General features: G+C 42.1%; 1 protein-coding gene across 2 annotated transcripts in view; it reads left to right on the top strand.

Moving 5' to 3' along the window:
- The window catches only part of LMTK2 (lemur tyrosine kinase 2), a 72,563-nt gene that overhangs the window by 27,101 nt on the left and 25,129 nt on the right, over window positions 1-20,333 (top strand). For both annotated transcript variants that reach the window (XM_073647994.1, XM_073647993.1), the window contains exons 4-6: window positions 8,772-8,845; window positions 10,611-10,729; window positions 11,009-11,096. In XM_073647994.1, coding sequence (XP_073504095.1) covers window positions 8,772-8,845; window positions 10,611-10,729; window positions 11,009-11,096 — 281 coding nt within the window. The remainder of the gene's footprint in view (window positions 1-8,771; window positions 8,846-10,610; window positions 10,730-11,008; window positions 11,097-20,333) is intronic.

Genomic DNA, 20,333 nt, shown 5'->3' with positions numbered 1-20,333 from the left:
ACATAACGACGACCCTGCTCATAAAAGCTTGCACTCTGCGATGAGGTGGAGGTGACACAAAATACAGGTGCTTATTTACAATGAAGGTCCAGCCATCTTGAGGGAATGTGGGATAAAGGCTGCATGAGCTACCCTTACATCTTGCTGTCAGAAGGTCATTGGTCACTTTGATAAAATCAAGTTTCTGTAGAATGTAGTGGGTGGAAGCTGGACTGTGATGGGTCTAGAAGAGAGTGAATGGAGAGGTAACAGGTAAGGCGGGAGTAGACCAGGCGCTCCAAGAGTTTAGAGATGAAGGGGACATTGGAGACTGGTATGTAGTCATTTGCAGGATGGGTCAAGAGAGGGTTTTTTTTTAATAATGAGTAATAGTGTTTGGAGGAGGAGAAGATACCGGAAGAGAGGGAGAGATTGAAGATTTAGTTAGGTGAGTAGTGACGACTGGAGTAGGTGTAAGGGAATGGGGTCGGTAGTGCGTGTAGTAGGATGAGAGGAGCCTGGAGACTTCTTCTTCTGCGACTGGGTCAAATGTGGGGAGGGATGGAGGTCACGGCACTTGGTATCTAGGAGCTGATTTCCTGATGGATATTCCCTATTTTTTCTGTGAAGTAGGAGGCCAGATTATCAGCACAAATGTCCATGATGGGGGCCTGCGCTTTAGCACTAAGGAGGGAGTGAGAGGTGTTGAAGAATTTTTTTGGGGTGGTTGTATAGTGTGAAGATCAGGGTGGTGACATAGGATTGTTTGGCGAGGTGAAGGGTGGAGTTATAGCTGCTTAAAATTTATAGTCATAATATTATTATAGTGATTATATGATTGTCCCACCATCCAATTGGTGAATTCTGCAGCTCGTGCTGTCTACTCAGACGGAGCCACGGTACTCCATTGTCATCAGCGCTGCAAACAGCAACAGGGAGCAGCAAATGAGACTCAATGCTGGACCCAGGCAGGGTATGTGAAGCCCGAAGGAATATTGGGGAAAAAAGTTTCTTGAAAGAGGACAACCCATTTGACACTAATTGAAGAAAAAAGCAATGTCAAATGTTCTGTGAGCAAACGGGTGACTAAAGGACGCTGGATCTCTGTGGTTATATTTTTCTTGTACTCCTTGTGCTATGGATCTATCCTTGATCTGCTTTTTACCCTTGACTTGTTCGTTCAGGGCTTTTTTCCTTGCAGCAATAATCTGCTCTAAATGATCATAATTGCTTAGTCTAGCTGCACAAAATAGATGCCTGGTAGCGTTCTGCAGAAAGGCTAAATACACGGTAATACAGGAATTGCAGTCTATTGTATCGCATGGTCTAATCCCTTAGTAGAACATAAAGTTGAATGTACTAAAAGTGAAATATTAATAAATGTAAATATATATATTTTTTTAGTGTAAAACATTTTAACTCAAAGTACATATTTGCCTCTTTTCGACTTTTCAAAAAGTCACAATTGGTGGTAAATCGGCCCAAAACATCTGGAAACCCCAAACTGCCCATAGTGGCAAACACACATAAAAAAGACTTTAAGGCTACAATCCCATAGTGAGTTTTTGATGGTGCAGATTTTCTGTACCTAATATGTAAATTGGGTTACTTTCATTTGCGTTCTTGGGTGCATTTTTTTTACTTGCGTTTTTGACGCTGCATATTTTTTTTGTCTTTTTCATATTTCTATGTTTTAAATAAAGCTGCGTTGTTTTAGATTCTTTTTGGTATTTGGCTTTGACAACTTTATTGATTGTCCTGTTCGGATTACATGTGTTATTGATGGTTTTCTGCCATGGAAATGCACTAACGATGCATGTGTTGTTTTTTTTCACCTGTGTTTTCCACATCTAATGCAAGTCTATGGGGAATATGCGCACAGAAAACTCAGCGTACCTGCAAGAAAAATTGACATGTTGCGGATTTGAAACCTGCAGGTCCCTTAACGCAGTGTAAAAGGGAAAAGGATTTCTGTAAATCCCATCCACTTTGCTGGAACTGTAAGAAAAAATTTGCAGCATCAAAAACTCCACCAAAATCTCATCGTGGGCACACAGCCTTAAGGCCTCTTTCACACGTCAGTGTGTCGAGTACGTGTGGTGACAGTTTCCACACGTACCGGAAAGACTGAAACACATAGACCCATTCAAATCTATGGGTCTGCGCACATCTCGGTGTGCTTCCACGGGCCGTGTGTCCGTGTGCTCCACACGCTGACATGTCTTTTTTTTTTGTGGATACACTGTCCGTAAAAGTGCCTCACGCTAAACACACACGGATGACATCCGTGTGTCATCAGTGTGACACGTACCGGCGCTTGGGAATCAGCGCTACAGTTAGCACTGTTCCCTAGCGCCGTGTGCTGAACGCTGCTCTCATCGTGGTTCCCTGCCGGAGCTGCAATCACCACCAGCAGGGATAATGATGAGAGCAGTAGTAGTCTGCTCCCGCAGTGTCCAGGCGTAAAAATAAGATTAAAATAATAAGATCCATATACTCACCTGTCCTAAGTGTTCCCCGCAGTAATCCTCTGACCACTGACGCCGGGGAGAATGAGCCGCTCCAGCGAGCGAGCCCCAGAGCTGAGCTCAGGAGCAGTGTCCTGTCACTCACTGAGCGCAGCTCGGACCAGGGCCCTGCTCGCTGGAGCTGCTCATTCTCCCCGGCATCAGCGGTCAGTGGATTACAGCGGGAGGACACTTAGGTGAGTAAATGGATTTTATTATTTTATTCTTATTTTTACACAGGGACACTGCAGGAGCAGACACTACAACCCTCATCATTGTCCCTGTCGCAGTGCTGGCAGGGAGCCACGATGAGGGCAGTGTTCAGCACCCGGAGCTTGGGAACAGCGCTAAATGTAGTGCTGATTCCCAGGCGCCGGTCCATGTGATACTGATGTGGCACACGGTTGCCACACGTGTGACACACACGGGACACGTATATCTCCGGTACCAGAAATATACGGACGTGTGAAACCGGCCTTAAGGGAACCTGTCATGTTGAAAATTGTCTCTGATCTGCAGGCGGGATGTTGTCGCAGGAGGAACTGATCACATTTATGTAGGAAAAGTTCCAGTGAAACTTTCATTTTATTAATTGAAATTCATAGTGTTGGGATGCCTTGGAGTCCAGTGGGCGGTCCTACTCAGTGATTGACAGTCTTTCCTATATGACTATGCATGCTGTCAATCACACTAGGGCCGCCCACTGGACTACTATACATACAAACACCAGGAATTCCAATGAATAACATACAAGTTTTGCTGAATCTTTTGCAACAAACTTCTATATCATGGTGCTTATCTCCTCCTTTATACTGCACTGTCTGTGGATCGGACAGTATGTACAGCGCAACAGGTTCCCTTCAAAAAAGGCGCAAATGGCAAAAGCGCCACAAAAAATACACAAAGACATTGAATCTGGCTCTAAATGGTTATGGACTTTGGAAATTGGAGACCTAAAAAAATAAAAAATGTTCTGTACATTGAAGTAGAGCCACATAGGTAACATCCTGCCGCTGTTCCCTCGCAGGACCCCTGGTTTTCTCTCCCTGTCGGAGGATATGTCAGGTGACCGCTGCAGCTAGTCAGCAGCCACTTATTGGATGCAGCTGTTATGTCTGTACCAGAAGAAATGATCTAGTCCTTTCTTCTGCCTCAAGCACAGCTTGACCGCTGCAGCAGTCACAAGTCCCACTGTGAATTTTTTTTATAATTTTAATACCATTTTAAAACTAAATGCAGTGGATAACACCTCGGTGGGGTGCGCAGTGCCCAGATTTGTTGGGGTATTGAAGGTGAATGAGGTAGTTGTAAGATTCGGCTCTCACTACAACAAGTGCGGATGACCCAGTTTACTTCAATCTCCATTACTTTTACTCGCTCTTCACAGTGAAGTGAAGGTTTTCTTTATGAAGTATGACATTTGTCACAACTAATCCTCTCCAGTCCTTGCTGAGTGGTAACAGAGCTGGATTATATCGGCTCAGGGAGACGCTGAGGAGCACGATTTGCTGCATTTTTTCCTTTAATGCCATCCAGCGCGCTCCGCAATCTACTGGAGAAAGAACTGAAGAAGCCAGATATAGCGGCAATCATTCTGACTTTGCATTCTGAGATTGAAGGGTTTTTTTTGAGGGGGAATTTTTCTAACATTAGACACCATGTAAATCAGGGGTCTCAAACTCGGCTGGGTATATGGGCCGCACACGGGAAAAATTTAATTTGGGGGGCGGCATTCTTTGCATGACAGTGACATTTTTAGTGATACCATTTTTTTTTCTATACACCTTTTGAACTAGTCCTCATTTTGTAGTAATGTGCACATCCTGTTCCTCATCTTGAAGTATTACCCCATCCTGTTCCCCTTTTTGTAGTAATGCCCCATCCTGGTCCTCATCTTGTAGTAATGCTCCATCCTGGTCCTCATCTTGTAGTAATGCCCCATTCTGGTCCTCATCTTGTAGTAATGCCCCATTCTGGTCCTCATCTTGTAGTAATGCCCCATTCTGGTCCTCATCTTGTAGTAATGCCCCATTCTGGTCCTCATCTTGTAGTAATGCCCCATTCTGGTCCTCATCTTGTAGTAATGCCCCATTCTGGTCCTCATCTTGTAGTAATGCCCCATTCTGGTCCTCATCTTGTAGTAATGCCCCATTCTGGTCCTCATCTTGTAGTAATGCCCCATTCTGGTCCTCATCTTGTAGTAATGCCCCATTCTGGTCCTCATCTTGTAGTAATGCCCCATTCTGGTCCTCATCTTGTAGTAATGTTCCCATCCTGGGACTCATCTTGTAGGAATGTTCCCATCCAGACGGCCATATGTCCCCATCCAGGTGCCCATATGTGCTCACCCAGGTGCCCATACTTCCCTATCCAGGTGCCCATATGTGCTCACCCAGGTGCCCATACGTCCCCATCCAGGTGCTCATAGTGCACTTAACAGAGAGAAAAAAAAAAAGATTCTTCTCACCTGTCCTCCGCTCTCACGGCGTCCTTCTGCACATGCAGCCCGCAGGCACCATAGACCCCTTGACGATCGCAGCCCGGTCCAGGAGCTGCCGACGTCAGCGCTGTAGTGCAGTGTATTGCCGCGCAGAGACCGGCTCTCTGCACAGCAATACCAATGCCAGCCGTCAGCCCTACAGAGGCCCGCAGCTGACATCTGCACGTGTCAGTGACGTCATACACTGCTGCGCTGGGACGCAGATGTCAGCTCCTGGCCTCTGATAGGCCGGCAGCTGGCATTGGTATTGCTGTGAAGAGAGCCGGTTTCTGCGCGGCAATGCACTGCACTAAAGCGCTGTTGTCGGCGGCTATCGGGGTCTATGGTGTCTGCGGGCCGCATGAAGCAGGCGGAGGGGCCCCTGATGTAAATGATTTTACAATAATGAAATCATTATTTATCAGTTGAACCTTCTGCCTCTTCGGGGGTCTCCACCTCTTGCTAAAGTGACTGTCCTGTCTATCAGTCCCCGATTGCTCGCCTTTAGCGGTGAGGTTTGCCTATACGGCCAGTGACTGGCTGCCATGGTCAGCGGCCATAGGCAATGGGGGGGTTGAGGCCACTATACAGTTAATGGAGCTGAACAACTGATCGATGGGTGTTGAGGATGGTCTCCTACCCCCCGAGAAGATGTTCATGTCTTATGCTGAAGATGAGCAGCATTTTTTCACCCATAAAAAAACAGTGGATAAGCGCTGTAAAAAAAGACACCGCTTTTTTGGTGACTAAAACTAACTTTATTAAACATGCATTTTAGGCAAAGCACATATGCAATCCGTACCCCCCAAAAAAGCTGCAGAAAACGCTGAAAAACAGGATGTTTTGACTTCAGAAAAAACTCAGCAAAAACGCTGTGTGTGAACATACCATCAACTAGGTGAGGGGTACATGAAGTAAAGACGTGGCCATGCACGAGCTCTGCCATAGGATATGTGCACACATTAAAGGGTATTCCCCTTTCCAAACTCCTATCCCAATATCTAGTAATAATAGCGGATAGAAATGTATTCTAGTTCTTCTGATTAGCTGTATCGCTTACCCCATGTTCAGGGCATTAGAGTAGCTTAGGTATCCATGGTTACAACCAGTCATATACTCAGTTAGAGGTTGTAACCGTGGATGCCTAAGCTACTGCAAAGCCTTGCACTTGGGGTAAGCAACACATCTTATCAGAAGAACTATACTACATTTCTAACTGGAGGGATTTGCTAATAATAGCAATATTGCACTTACTGCAAATTGGGATAGGATGTTGGGGATCTTAAGTATTTGCTGCATTTTTTTTTTCTGCTCAAATTGGTCACAAAAACTGAAAGATTTCCAAGTACCAGCAAAGTGAGTAAAATTCCTGGAGTCTCATGCACATGCTTATTTATTTTATTTTTTTTAACGGTTTCAAAAATCTGCAGCATCTCAATTCTTTCAGCGTTTTTGCCAAGTGTTTCACGTATTCTAGTGAATGGGGAAACACATAAAAACACGTATTTTATACTGCATTCGTCCTGCCAACACATCAGTATATGGAGCAGATTTTTTTGCTGCAAATACTGAACATGTGCACATAGCCTTAGTCATTGTGGTTTATGTGAGAAGGGAAACACTCCCCTGCGTCTTGCATGTCCTACCTTGGAGGCAGCGGAGTCTGATCGCTTCCTCTCTGGACTGTGATCGGGAGAGAAGCGGACCTCTGTCTTCCTAATAGGTGGGACTCCTAAACATGGAATCTGCACCTTTTAATGTGTTGTGAAGTTTTATTGCTTCCCATGAGGTTGGTACAATCTGGTCTAAAAATGATTGTGCCCCCCACCCTGGTGTTCAGAGTGAGCTATATACATGAATAGCTGACATTTCTCTGGTGGTTTGCTGCAATGTGTCAGCCTGGAGTCCTGCCGGCTTTCTGCCTTCAGATGGAGAGGAGCTTCTGGCCCTGTGACTCTGCGTATCGCAGACGACAGATGCCTCCTGCAGGTGGTCACCTAATAATGCTTCAGAGTTGGCATCGGAGTCGGATCTCCTTCTACTAATGCCAAACCTCCTTTGGTCACTTTGCAAAAGATTTGTTTGGTTCTCGTTTTTTTTTTTGTTTTTTTTTTATCACCCAATGACTTTAACAAACGCCAAGTTTTGATAGAGACTTAATGTCTTCATTTATTAATTCTACAATTACATTTTTTTTTGCCAAACTTGATATATTTTTTTTAATCTGATCAGATATGAGCAGTAGATATTTAGATGGTGGGGCTGAGGTGGAGAATAACCCCCTTGTACTTTGTTCTAAAGTAGATGATCTGGGGTCTTTCAGTTCCCAGCTCTAGTCATCAGGTAACTCCAATAGGTTGTGTTCTTAAAGGGGCTTTCCATGAATTCACAATTTATTATCTGGGCACAGAGCACGTAATAGGTCTCCCCTGTTCAGACTTTTGACTACTGCCCCACATCAATCGTGAGAACCGGCTCCCTGTGTGAATGGAGCGGTAGTGGGCACGCGTGACCACCTATTCATTTGTGATCTATGGATCTAACAGAGATGGCCAAGTATGTCGTTATCACATGTGCGCTACTGCTCTAGTCATACAGAAGACACAGACTTCCATTCTTGTGCTCGTGGGCAGAATCGCTCAGTAAATAGCCTGCGCCCGCGCTCTCCAATGCGCCCGCGCTCTCCAATGCGCCCGCGCTCTCCAATGCGCCCGCGCTCTCCAATGCGCCCGCGCTCTCCAATGCGCCCGCGCTCTCCAATGCGCCCGCCCATTGGCTTTCTATTGCACCCAAGCGGTAGCTGAGCGTTTCTGCTTCCTGCTGTAGAGAGGATTTTTAATCGTTCAGCGAGGGTCTGTGGCTACAGACCCCCACAGATCTTCAATATGTATAATAAAAAATGAACATATTAATGAAAAAAAAGTAGGTATGCTTGGTATTTTTCTAATAGTATATAACCAATTAAAGTATTATTACACCACCAACCTTTTAGATGTGGCATCACATCTGTACACGGGCTGTGCCTGCCATTGCAGATTTGCCACATTGAAGTGACTTTTACTTGGTTGCCATGTTCTAAAAAGACAGTCCACTGTGATTAAACAAATGTAGTTTTATTTGGACAATAATAAAATATTTTTTATATACATAAGGGAGCCACATGATATATATTGTAAGGGTAACAGACAAGAGGCAAACAACCCATTATAGTATGTCAAAGGTAGTAATGATATAAATATAACGGTGAAGTTGTAGAAATATGTAAATGGTAAAATGTAATCCAGATTCTTGTAGACAAGTGTATATGAATACTACATGGATAGGGATACCAGTGATTATCAGGAAAAATAAGTCAAAACAAAATACACAATCATAAAATATAGGGAGAGCTCCCACTCCGACGTACGTTTCGCACAGCGCTTTTTCAAGGGGTGATAGTTGCCTTGCTGGACAAGAGTAGTTGTGTTGATGGAATGAAAAATGGTTACTTATTAGTATTGGCTATGGTATGAGGAGATGTTCTGCCCTGCTTATCCCACATCTGTAACCAGTGCACTGTGATCGTGGTGGAGGTGTAGTTACTCACAATTCGTTTTCACAAGTCAGTACACTTTCTCAATGAGTCCTGTTGCGCTCCGCACTGCGTACTCCACATATTCTTCGTGCTATTATTCTCCCACGCGTCAAACATTTATAAATGCAGCCGATTTTTTTTTTCTTACTTTGTACTGAGACGCTGTCTGATCCAGTTCTCACACTTCTCCTATTTATGTATCTGGGGATTTTCCATCTTTCTGTTCCTCTAGATGCATCCAAGTTCCAAATAGCCCGCCACAGCCTGAGCTACATCCAGGAGATCGGGAACGGCTCCTTTGGCAAGGTACAGTTTATATTCCCTCTTTGTATTGAAATACAGTGTAAGGAAATGTTACAGGTAAGGACAGTTCATACTACGTTCGCACCTCTTTTGCAGGCTTCAGTCTGAAAGCTAGGAAAAATTGATTTAGACCCCTCCCTATAATGAGGCAAACTGAGTCCAAAGTGTAAACTGGCATCATTTCCTTCAGTGCCATGCTGGATGCAGTAGTGTAGTCTGAATGTCTTTTTTTTTTTTATGAGCTTTGGACAAAAGTCCCCAATAAATGGCAAAAGAAGCGTGAACGTAGTGTGAATGTATCCCAATACATTTGTAATATTTGACTGGGCAGCCAGATGTTTCATATGGTCTTGTCTCCTGTTCCATGGAGGCGTGTGTATCATGTAGCATCACTTTACAGCAGTGGTCCTCAAAAGTCACCAACAGGTCATGTTTTCAGGATTTCCTTAGTATGGCCCAGGTGATTCCATCACATGGACGGGCAAGAATTCGATCACCTGTGCAGTACTAAGGAAATCCTGAAAACATGACCTGTTGGTGGCTCTTGAGGATCAGAGTTGGGGAACACTGCCTTATGGGGGTATCTAAGCTTTTAAACACTGTTTAGTAGGGTTAATCAGCAGGTATGGGGGTCATTCTTGTCGGAAGACCCTCACCTTTCACTCAAACCAAACATACTGAGTAACTTTCAGATCCATACTTTCTATTAGACCTGTGTCTACTCTACTCGTGGTCAATGATGACCTCAGCTCTTCAGCCTCTTGGTTTGAGCCACTGCTTGGGGGACTATGGGATTGAGCAGCACAACTCCCACCGATCAACGCTTGTAAGTGAGGGCTCTGCATAAAATGTATGCAAGTAACAAAATCTGGAACTGCTATTCCAGCTCAATCAGTTTTGAGAACGATATGTTCACGTCATTAGATGGGTCCTGATGTAAAGAACAAGCCAGTGTCCTGGGATAAAGTTCTTTCTGCTCCTTGCTTAATCTGGAGGTTCCCGACTCTGCTGGCAGCGCATCTTGCTCCAGTTTTATGCTTGCATACATTATACTGTGGTATTTTGTGGACCTTGTCTGAGAAATAGAGGATTCTGGCACGACAAGGTGAGCAGGCACCTCTATACTACAAACGTTTAGTCCTGTACCACCCCATCATTCTCTGGTGTTTTTATCTATAGCTAAAGAACGGCTCTGAAATATCCAAGTATTTTGGTTTATTTACCCTTTAAAGGTGATTCTCTACCGTTTTGTATGATGGCATATCACGTAACTCTATCCGTTTATTTCCCCGGGCCGGTGGAAGTCACTCAGTTGATGGCACCTCAGATCTTCATAATGAAGGACTTCCGGTCCCTTCCTTCTCGGGATCTGTATAACTTCAAAGCTTTATTCTTATCTTCTAACATCAATAGCTGTTCCCTAGACTTAGAGCAGGATTTATGCCATCCTTTACAGGATCTGTTCACAGTAGGACGGCTTTGATTATACTTATGTGATTTATTAGAAGGCTCCTAATTACAATGTTAATATAAACCTTGGGAGGAAATCTCAGTTTTCGCACAAAATCCTGAAATGGCTACCATAGGGGAATTAAACTTGTAGATTAAAAGCGTCTCCATGATCAAAGCCAGCCTGTAATGTATAAATCTGAGCCGGATGTCTCTTCCTAAGAGTTGTGTTATGGCTGTCCCCATCTGTTGGAAATTCAGCGCTTCCGGTCTGTGGGCTTCACGGTATAACGTAATCTCGACCCCATTGTCTTTTCAGGTCCTGTTGGGCGAGATCTTTAGAGACAACAGCGTGGCAAGAGTGATCGTGAAAGAGCTGAGAGCCAGTGCAAGCGCCAAGGAGCAGGATCACTTCATTAAAAATGGAGAGCCGTACAGGTAAGCCACACTTTGCAATTAGGTCAGTGTAGTAGACGAGTAGATGCTGGAGTCCAAAGGGCTTCCATTATGTTAGTCATTTTAAATTTATATTCATCACAAATGAAATGTGACCATAGACCGCTATGATGTTTTTATAGGTCCATGTGCTGATTATCCTTCCATTGAACAAATGTCTAAAATGCAGGGATTGATGTATTTATTTCTGTACACCTGCACTTGTTACTACAGCTTTTTTATTACATCGATATTTCTTCTCTTTTTTTTTTCTTTTTCAAGCTATCTTCATCATCCGAATATTGTGCAGTGTGTCGGGCAGTGCCTGGAGACTTTGCCCTACCTCATGGTATTTGAGATATGTGACTTGGTAAGTTATTTACTGTGCCATAAAATACCCTTTAACTGGAAGTCATGGATCACGTGAATTATCACCTGGTTTACAATACGACTGTCACTGCAAAAGTTTTCTTCCGATACCTTACATTCAGGATCGTGTTTTTTTTTTTTTTATGGGCCTTGATGATCTGTAATTATTTTTTATTTAATTTGTTTCAGCAGCCATAACTGTTTGTTTCTGTATTTTTTTTTATTTTTGCTTTTTTTTTTTTTTTTTTTTTTTTTTTTTGGGGGGGGGGGGTTTTATGCGATTTGTTTATGGTTACAAATAACTTGCTGTGTAATTTATCAATTTTTGCAACGCAAATATAGAAAGATACAATTTTTGATTTTAGTAATTTTTTTTCCCATTTTATAAGGTTCACGTTTCACATTAAATAACCTGGAGAATTCATTCAATTAGTTGTTATGGGGATGTTGATGCCTAATATATGTAGGATTTTTTTTTTTACGCTTAAGTAATAAAATGTATTTTATTTGAAAAATCAGATGTATTTTTTTCTTTCCGGCAAAAGAAAAGACAGCAGTGATAAAAGCCGAGTTTATCTTCTTCCTTTGGGTCCCCTGAAGACTGGATCTGCCCCTGTTAGATTGCAGGAGGTTTAACCCTACAATGACGCAGAGTTAATTTATTTAAAAAAAAATGAAAAAATTGGTCGTGATCACTTTTTGCTCTTTACTACTTAAATCATAGAATCATAAAATGGTAGAGTTGGAGGGACCTCCTGGGTCATCTGGTCCAACCCCCTGCTCAAAGCAGGATTCACTAAATCATCTCAGACAGATGTCTGTCCAGCCTCTGTTTGAAGACGTCCATTGAAGGGGAACTCACCACCTCTCGTGGCAGCCTGTTCCACTCATTAATCACCCTAACTGTCAAAAAGTTTTTTCTAATATCTAATCTGTGTCTCCTCCCATTTAGTTTCATCCCATTGCTTCTAGTCTTTCCTTGTGCAAATGAGAATAAAGATGATCCTTCTACAATGTGACAGCCCTTGACATATTTGTAGACAGCTATTAAGTCTCCTCTCAGTCTTCTTTTTTGCAAGCTAAACATTCCCAAATCCTGCAACCGTTCCTCATAGGACATGGTTTGCAGACCGGTCACCATTCTGGTCGCTCTTCTCTGAACTTGCTCCAGTTTGTCTATGTCTTTTTTAAAATGTGGTGCCCAAAACTGTACACAGTATTCCAGATGAGGTCTGACCAAAGAGGAGTAAAGACCGATAATGACTTCACGTGATCTAGACTGTATGCTTCTGTTAATACATCCCAGAATTGTATTTGCCTTTTTTGCTGCTGCATCACACTGTTGACTCATGTTCAGTCTATGATCTATTAGTATACCTAAGTCTTTTTCACATGTACTGTTGCTTAGCTCTATTCCTCCCATTCTGTATATGCTTTTTTCATTTTTATTGCCCAGATGTAGCACTTTGCATTTTTCCCTGTTAAAAACCATTCTGTTGGTTGCTGCCCACTGCTCCAGTTTATTTAGGTCTTTTTGAATCCTCTCTCTCTTCTCTAGTATTAGCTATCCCTCCTAGCTTTGTGTCATCAGCAAATTTAATCAGTTTACCCTCAATTCTTTCATCTAAATCATTGATAAAGATGTTGAACAATACAGGTCCCAGGACGGATCCCTGTGGTACCCCACTTGAGACATTCATCCAGCTGGATGTGAAGCCATTTACAACCACCCTTTGAGTCCGATCACTAAGCCAGTTATGAATCCACCTAACAGTTGCCTGGTCCATTGCATACTTGGTCATTTTTTCAATAAGGATGGTGTGAGATACTTTGTCAAATGCTTTGCTGAAGTCAAGATATACTATATCTACAGCATTTCCCTGATCCACCCAGTCAGTGATTCTGTCATAGAAGGAAATTAAGTTAGTCTGACATGACTTGTTAGTTACAAACCCATGCTGACTCTGGTTAATCACTTCATTCTTATCCATGTACTTACATACATGTTTAATAATTTGTTCAAAGATCTTTCCTGGTATAGAAGTCAGACTCACCGGCCTATAGTTCCCTGGGTCCACCTTCTTCCCCTTTTTGAAGATAGGAACAACATTTGCTCTTCTCCAGTCTTCTGGGACTTCTCCTGTTCTCCAAGAATTTTCAAAGATTATGGAGAGTGGTTCTAAAATTTCTTCTACGATCTCCTTCAGTACTCTGGGGTGTAATTCATCTGGACCTGGAGACTTGAACTCATTTATGTTAGCTAAATATTCCCTCACAATCTTTCTGTTTACAGATAACTTGGATTCTTCTATTCCTTTGAAAGGACAGTGAAGATCAGTTGATGTTACATTTTCTTTCTGAGAGAAAACAGATGCAAAATAGGAATTAAAAAGTTCGGCCTTCTCAACATCCTCTCTTACCATTTCTCCATTTTCATCCTGTAAAAATCCTATAGCATCTTTGACTTTTCTTTTACTTTTGACATACCCCCAAAATTCTTTTTTATTGCTTTTGACATATCTTGCAAGCCTTAATTCATTGTCAGCTTTAGCTAACCTGATACGTGCCCTGCAGGATCTGCAGACTGCATTATAATCTTCTTTAGATATGCCTCCCTCTTTCCATTTAATAAACATTTCTTTCTTTCTTTTAAGCATGTGTTTAAGTTCTGTGTTCATCCATCCTGGTTTCCTTAAATGCTTCCCATTCTTCCTACTTTTCGGGATTGTTAACGATTGTGCTTTGAGAATCTCATTTTTAAAAATTTCCCATCCTTCCTGGACATTTTCGTCCTTAAGGACATCCAGCCATTGGATCCCTCCTATTCTCTTTCTGAGTCTCTTAAAATCTGCCTTTCTAAAATCTAACCTTGAAGTTTGAGTCTTCACATATCTTCCTCCTCTAGTTATCCAAAATTCTATAATAGCATGATCGCTGCCTCCTAGGGTCCCAGCCACCTTTACCTCCTCAACCATTTCCTCCCTGTTTATAAGGATTAGATCCAAAGTAGCAGATCCCCTTGTTTTCTCCCCTACCTTTTGGAAGATAAAGTTGTCAGCAAGAGAGGATAAGAATTTGCTTGACCTGTTAGTTTTACTTGAGAGAGATTCCCAACAAATGTCTGGATAGTTGAAATCTCCCATGACCACTACGTCATATTTTTTGGAGAACTTGGTCATTTGATACATAAAGAGTTCATCCATATCTTCAGCTTGCCCAGGTGGCCTGTAGTAAATGCCTACAATGGTGTCCTTTCCGTTGTTCTCTCCTTGTATTCTTACCCAAACAGTTTCCACAGAACTCCCAGTCTCTGAAGCTTCAATCTCTGTGCAGATATACGCTTTTCTAACATACAATGCAACACCTCCTCCTCGTTTATCAAGTCTGTTTCTTGCAAATAAGTTGTATCCTTTTAGCCTTTTATTCCAATCATGTGTATCGTTCCACCAAGTTTCAGCGATTCCAATGACATCATATTCCTTTTCCTGTATTAGTAGTTCCAATTCTCCTTGTTTGTTGCCCATGCTTTGTGCATTTGTATAAAAACATTTTAGTTTGTGATTGGTTTCTCTTCCTCCCATATTTTTATTATTTAAATTGTTTTGTCTTTGTTCTTCCTTTCCACTTCCAGTAGCAGAGATCTCAATAGTATTTGTCAGCTGTATGGCTTTTTCTGGCCTTTTGCTTCCCTTCCCACATTGTTCTAGTTTAAAGCTCTTCTGATGAGTGTAGCAAGGCGACTTCCAAATACATGTTTTCCAGTCTTCGTAAGGTGCACCCCATCTCTAGCAAGTAGTCCATCGTATAGGTAATTCATTCCGTGATCCAGAAATCCAAATCCTTGTTGACGGCACCATCGACGTAGCCAGTTGTTCACCTGTAGAATCTTATTCCACCTCATTGTTCCATGGCCATCCACTGGGAGGATGGATGAGAAGACCACCTGCGCTCCCAATTCTTTCACTTTCTTGCCTAAGTCTTCAAAGTCACTGCAGATGGTTTCCAGGTCCTTTCTTGCGGTGTCATTTGTCCCCACATGTATTAGCAGGAATGGGTAGTGATCTGTAGGTCTGAAGAGTCTTGATATCCTGTCAGACACATCTTTAATTTTTGCTCCTGGAAGACAGCACATTTCTCTTGAGGTTATGTCTGGTCTGCAGATAGCGGCCTCTGTTCCTCTTAACAGGGAATCCCCCATGACCACCACTCTCTGTTTTTTCTTCACAACATTCTTCTTTCTCCATCCAGGAGGATTCTGAGGGCTTACAAGGTTATTCATTGCTGGCAAAGTCTTATTTTGCTGTATTTCTTCATGGTTCTCCTGCGTGAGAACCTGGTACTGGTTCCTGAGCAGTATAGGTGCTGACTGCCTCTCGATCCTCCTGCTTCTGTGGGTCACATGCTTCCATTCCTCTGTTTCGTCAGGTGCAGTTCGAATTTCTTCTCTTTCTGAATCATGAAGAGATAATTCTGCTCTGTCTAAGAACTCTTCACCTTCCTTAATGATTTTCAAGGTAGTTAACCTCTCTTCTAGATTTCACAACTTTTCCTCCAACAGGGACACAAGCTTGCATTTTTGGCATGTGAAGTTTGGCTTTTCCACTGGCAAGTCTGTGAACATGTAGCAGGATATGCAGCTCACCAAATGGCTCCTGGACTCTTCCATGTTCTTATTGTTAATGTTCTGAAAACAGTGAAAAAAGCTTAAAAAAAAAGCTTCAAAATGCGCGCGCCAGTAGGCGCGCGGTTTACCGATGTCGCGGAGACTCTTCACTTACCCCAAAATGCAGTGGGAATATGCAAATTATCTCCTCAGGACTCCTCCCCTGGTTTTCCATTTGTTTTTTTTTCTGCCAAGCTGTTCCTGAAATGTGAACCTTTTATTCAATATGCTAATTTTTATGGACTTTTCTAAGGGGGCAGTGCTCACTGGATTTTTTTTTTGGGGGGGTGTCCTTGCACTGCTTTGCAAAACTACCCTGTAAGCAACCACCACCCCCTTGGTAAAGACGATAAAAAGTAGCGCTAAATAAAAAGGTCCATATCTCTGGAGTAGTATGGCGAACTTAAAGGGGAAAAAAAAAGGAAAATTGACACTTTTTACTACTTTGATGGGCTTTTTATTTTTTTATTATTTTAGCATTACTGCCTCCGGCAATCCAGAACTTTAAGCTGATCTTCCTTGTTTTAGCGGTCGTGCCTTTTTACAGGCATCACTTAGATGCCCAAGAAGAAGTTGCTAGTTCAGGTTTAGACCCATGTTCAAGCCAGGATTTCCAAGTAGTGGCCACATTACACTTGTGTGAAACCGTCCTATGATCATAACTGGTGATTTGATTCAGCACAGGTACATAAAGGTTTTGTATGTACTTCTGGAACCAGCAGTGTTATTTACATACTTTATTATTTTTTTTTAATACTACTTTTGACGTTTAGGTAGTCTGTGTTGAGCTGTGGCATTTTCTAATTAACTTTTCCTAGTATTTGTCTATAGAAAAGCCTGATTATGGGGGTTATTATGTTGGGTTCCTCAGGTTAGTCTGGTGCTGTAGCTATGGGCAGAGCATTGGACTTCCAAGTTTTTGTGTCTGCATATGTGTTAGCAGCGCCTTTATTAAGGGTGTTGCCTCCATTATGATTTTGCTCAACAATATTGAAGCTGTTTATTCACACCTTTAATAGAGAATGTGTAATAAAGGCGTTTGTGAGATTGGGCATGGTAATGAGACTATTAAGCCCATTTACGGACTACCTGCACTGGTTTCACTTACTCTAGAATTTGACTGCTGCCTATTGGATTTAAGGCTTTGTACAAAGAAATTGATATTTTAATGCTGGAGTTTTAAAGGCTATAAACACCTTATGACATGGAAAAATTATATTTTTTTTTACACATTAGAACTTATCTTTAGGTATTAAAATGTAGTTTCATTAATTGCTTTTTCTCATATTCAGCCTTTATATGCAGTTTGCAGCCTGATCTTTTTCTCTTTTGAGAGCGTCTCTCCATGTTACATAGGCTGCATTTCCAGTTTGTGTATTCAGAGTGCAGCTGTTTTCATAAACGCCTCTACCATCAAACCTATTCTTCACTTACGTCCTCATGTGTTTTCTTTTTTTTTTTTTTTTTTTTTTTTTTTTTTTTTTTTTTTTTTTTTTTCTGCCCTCCCTGAGACTGTAGATACTTTGTCCCCTCTCCACACTATGGAGATCTGTATACTGCTCCACCACTACTCCCTTAGACTGAGAGAAGAGCGTGGGGAGCAGATAGAGCCGTCAGAAGCTCTGATGGATTTGTAATGTTTTTGCAGATCACTCAGCTAGATAAAGGACTTGCAGACACACTGCAGCTGCAAAATGATAGGAAATGTTTGAAGACCATTTAGAATTTTGTCAACTTTGCACATAAAAAGCAAATTAAAAGTAAGCATAAAATTTGTACATGGCTGAATGCACGTAGTAAGTATTATTGCCATATAAAATACCATAAAACTGACAGCGGGTCACAAATCCTTGGCATATGGGATGACTTGTTTTGAGCCAATATTGCAACTACCTAGTTAGTTTATAACTAGTTTAGTTTGTAAAAATCAAGGTAGAAAACCAAACTGTTTTTGGACACGTGTGATTATCCTGATTATCGCTGCTAACTCGTAAAGAGGATCCATCACTGCTCCTGAAAGGTCTGTTTTTTTAGACCCTTTGAGGTCTACATTGCACCATTCCTCTGTTCTTACTCCTGGAAATGTATGACTAATTGTCAAATATATGTTAATACTTAGGGAATATAAATTATTTCCTTAAAGCATATGCACATTCTCTTAGCCCTTGGTGATACTTTGTATTTGACAGTAGCCAGTGCAATGTTTGCATTGTGCGGTTCCTTCTTTGTGGTGTAGGAAATATTTTGCATATGGTGTAATGTGACAAAGTTCATTATTGTGAAAAAAGAAACAATTTTAAAAGCAGCAAAGTTTTATATACTTCATGGTGGTTGTCTGCTGCCATCTAGTGGTGCATAATGAATAAGTCTTGGTAGTTGCAAAAAAAAAGGGGGGGGGGGTAGAGTAATCAAAACTTACGATAATGGAAGCTCATGCTACATAAAGTTCTGTTGAGACTAAAGAGAAGAGTAAGGGCAGCAGAGCAAAAAATGTTCAAATTTTTAGGGGTTTTTGTCACACTTTTTATTCATTTATTTTTAACACTTCGTTCTGTCACAAGTCAATGTATGTAATATTTCAGCTACTGTCGCCTTTATGTATTTTTTGAAGGGAAAATCGGAGAATTCATGATATCCTTCTACTCATTTAGGTTATGTGACCCCCTCCTGAGAATTACATGGCTTTATGTTCCCTTCATGGTGGTCACCCTCTTGGTTACCAGAACTGCATGTATGATGCGATTGCATGGAAAGGACCACACGTTTTCTCCACACATGTGTGAAAAGCAATTATTCTCACAGATTATGATGATGATTATGCAGCTAGTGTTACCACTTATAATGGAGATCACCTCTCGGTCTCCTGACTGTATACTGATAATCTATTAGCTTATTTGGGAGACTATAGGATAATTAGTGTTACCACAGAAAATATATGCTGATGCATCTTGGGATTGATGGCGGAGCACAGAGGAGAAAGAAGCAGAGTGGAGTTTGAAGAGAACAGAAGGCTGAACTACAGAGAAGCATGTGTCCTTTCCTGATATACTTTATTTGCTTGCTAAGCTATAATGTGATTAATACTTTTAGAATTAACCAGTTTGTCACTGCCAGAATTGGCCTTTATGACAAACCATGGTTTGTCATGGGGTGACAGTCATATGAGGGCTTTTACTTTTTCCCAGGATTAATTCTATTTCAGTGGAAAAATTTGGTGCAAATATACTAATAAACTTTTATTAACTGTTTATTGGCCGTATATAAACAAAACAATTCTGCCTCTGTTGCATTTTTAAATTTTACGCTATTCATCTTGCTGCACAAGTAGTCTTAACTTTTTCTGGTCAATTATCAATATGGCAATACCAAATTTATATTTTGTCTTTATTTTAAACCATACTTAAAGCGCACCTCTTAGCAGGATTGTGCCAAGTAAACTACATGCGCTGTCAGGTAGGCGCCATTACACTGATTAATATGACACCTTGGTTGGTGAAATCCATACTGTGGTTCTTGTGTAATCTTTGATTGCAGTTTTCAGTTAATGAGATTCTGGTGCTTCAGGGCGGCCTGTGGGGGGCGCTCTATCTGGTGCTCTGGTTACATATTCATTTGTATGCGCTTATGACTGCATTAGATGCTACTGCGCATGCACCTGCGCCATTTTGCTGGATGTAATTTTGTTCCTTATCCAACAATAGTATATGCAGGTCAGTGAAGGATCAGTGACCTGTCATAAGTGCATACAGATAAATATGTAAGCAAAGCACCAGATAGAGCGCCTCCCACAGGCCGCCCCGAAGCACCTGAATCTCATTAACTGAAAACTGCAATCAAAGATTAAACAAGAACCACAGGACATATTTCATCAACTCGGGTATCATTTTAGTCAGTGTAACGGCACCCACCTGACAGTGTATGTGGTTTACTGAGCACAATCCTGCTGACAGGTGCGCTTTAAAGGGGTACACCAGGGAGATAAAAAAAAAAAAAAAAAATTGTACTGTCCCTGCCCTAATGAACTGTAAAGATCAGGTGCCCAGTGCAGTTTTATGATCTTTATAACCCTTATAATTCTGTGTGACAGGAGCTTCTCCTCACTGTACCCCCCTCCCATCTGGGCCATTACATCACACAGTAGTGTGTTTCTCCCCCCTGCAAGGAACAGCCAGCCTAATCAGCCTGAGAAGAGGGGACGTGGCCACTCCCCCTGTTCTCTGCAGGGAATCGGCCATTAGACTGGCTAATTACAGCAGTGTGCAGCTCCCCGCTGTTATGTCCCAGACAGAGGGATGAGCAGTGCTGTGAAAAGCCGCTTCTTATCAGGGGCTGGTGTGACGGGTCTCCCTGTCTGCAGTCAGAGGTGGGGGAGCGTAGCCTGCTCCGCAGCTTCTAGTCGCAGCCCCCTGATGTCTCATTTACAGGGCTACTAGCAGGGAGCAGGTGACGCCCCCTCACCTCAGCCTGCAGACAGGGAGATATTTATCAGGGGGCTGGTGTGACAGCTGTTTTCACTGCACTGCTCACCCCTGTCTGGGACGTTACAGCAGTGTGCAGCTCCATGCTGTTATCAGC

This window comes from Phyllobates terribilis, unplaced genomic scaffold (genome assembly GCF_046119375.1).
Source record: "Phyllobates terribilis strain yellow unplaced genomic scaffold, ASM4611937v1 Scaffold_9__5_contigs__length_417890890, whole genome shotgun sequence".
NCBI lineage: Eukaryota > Metazoa > Chordata > Amphibia > Anura > Dendrobatidae > Phyllobates > Phyllobates terribilis.
The sequence above is the reverse complement of the archived record's forward strand: the minus strand, read 5'-3'. Positions and strand labels throughout refer to the sequence as shown.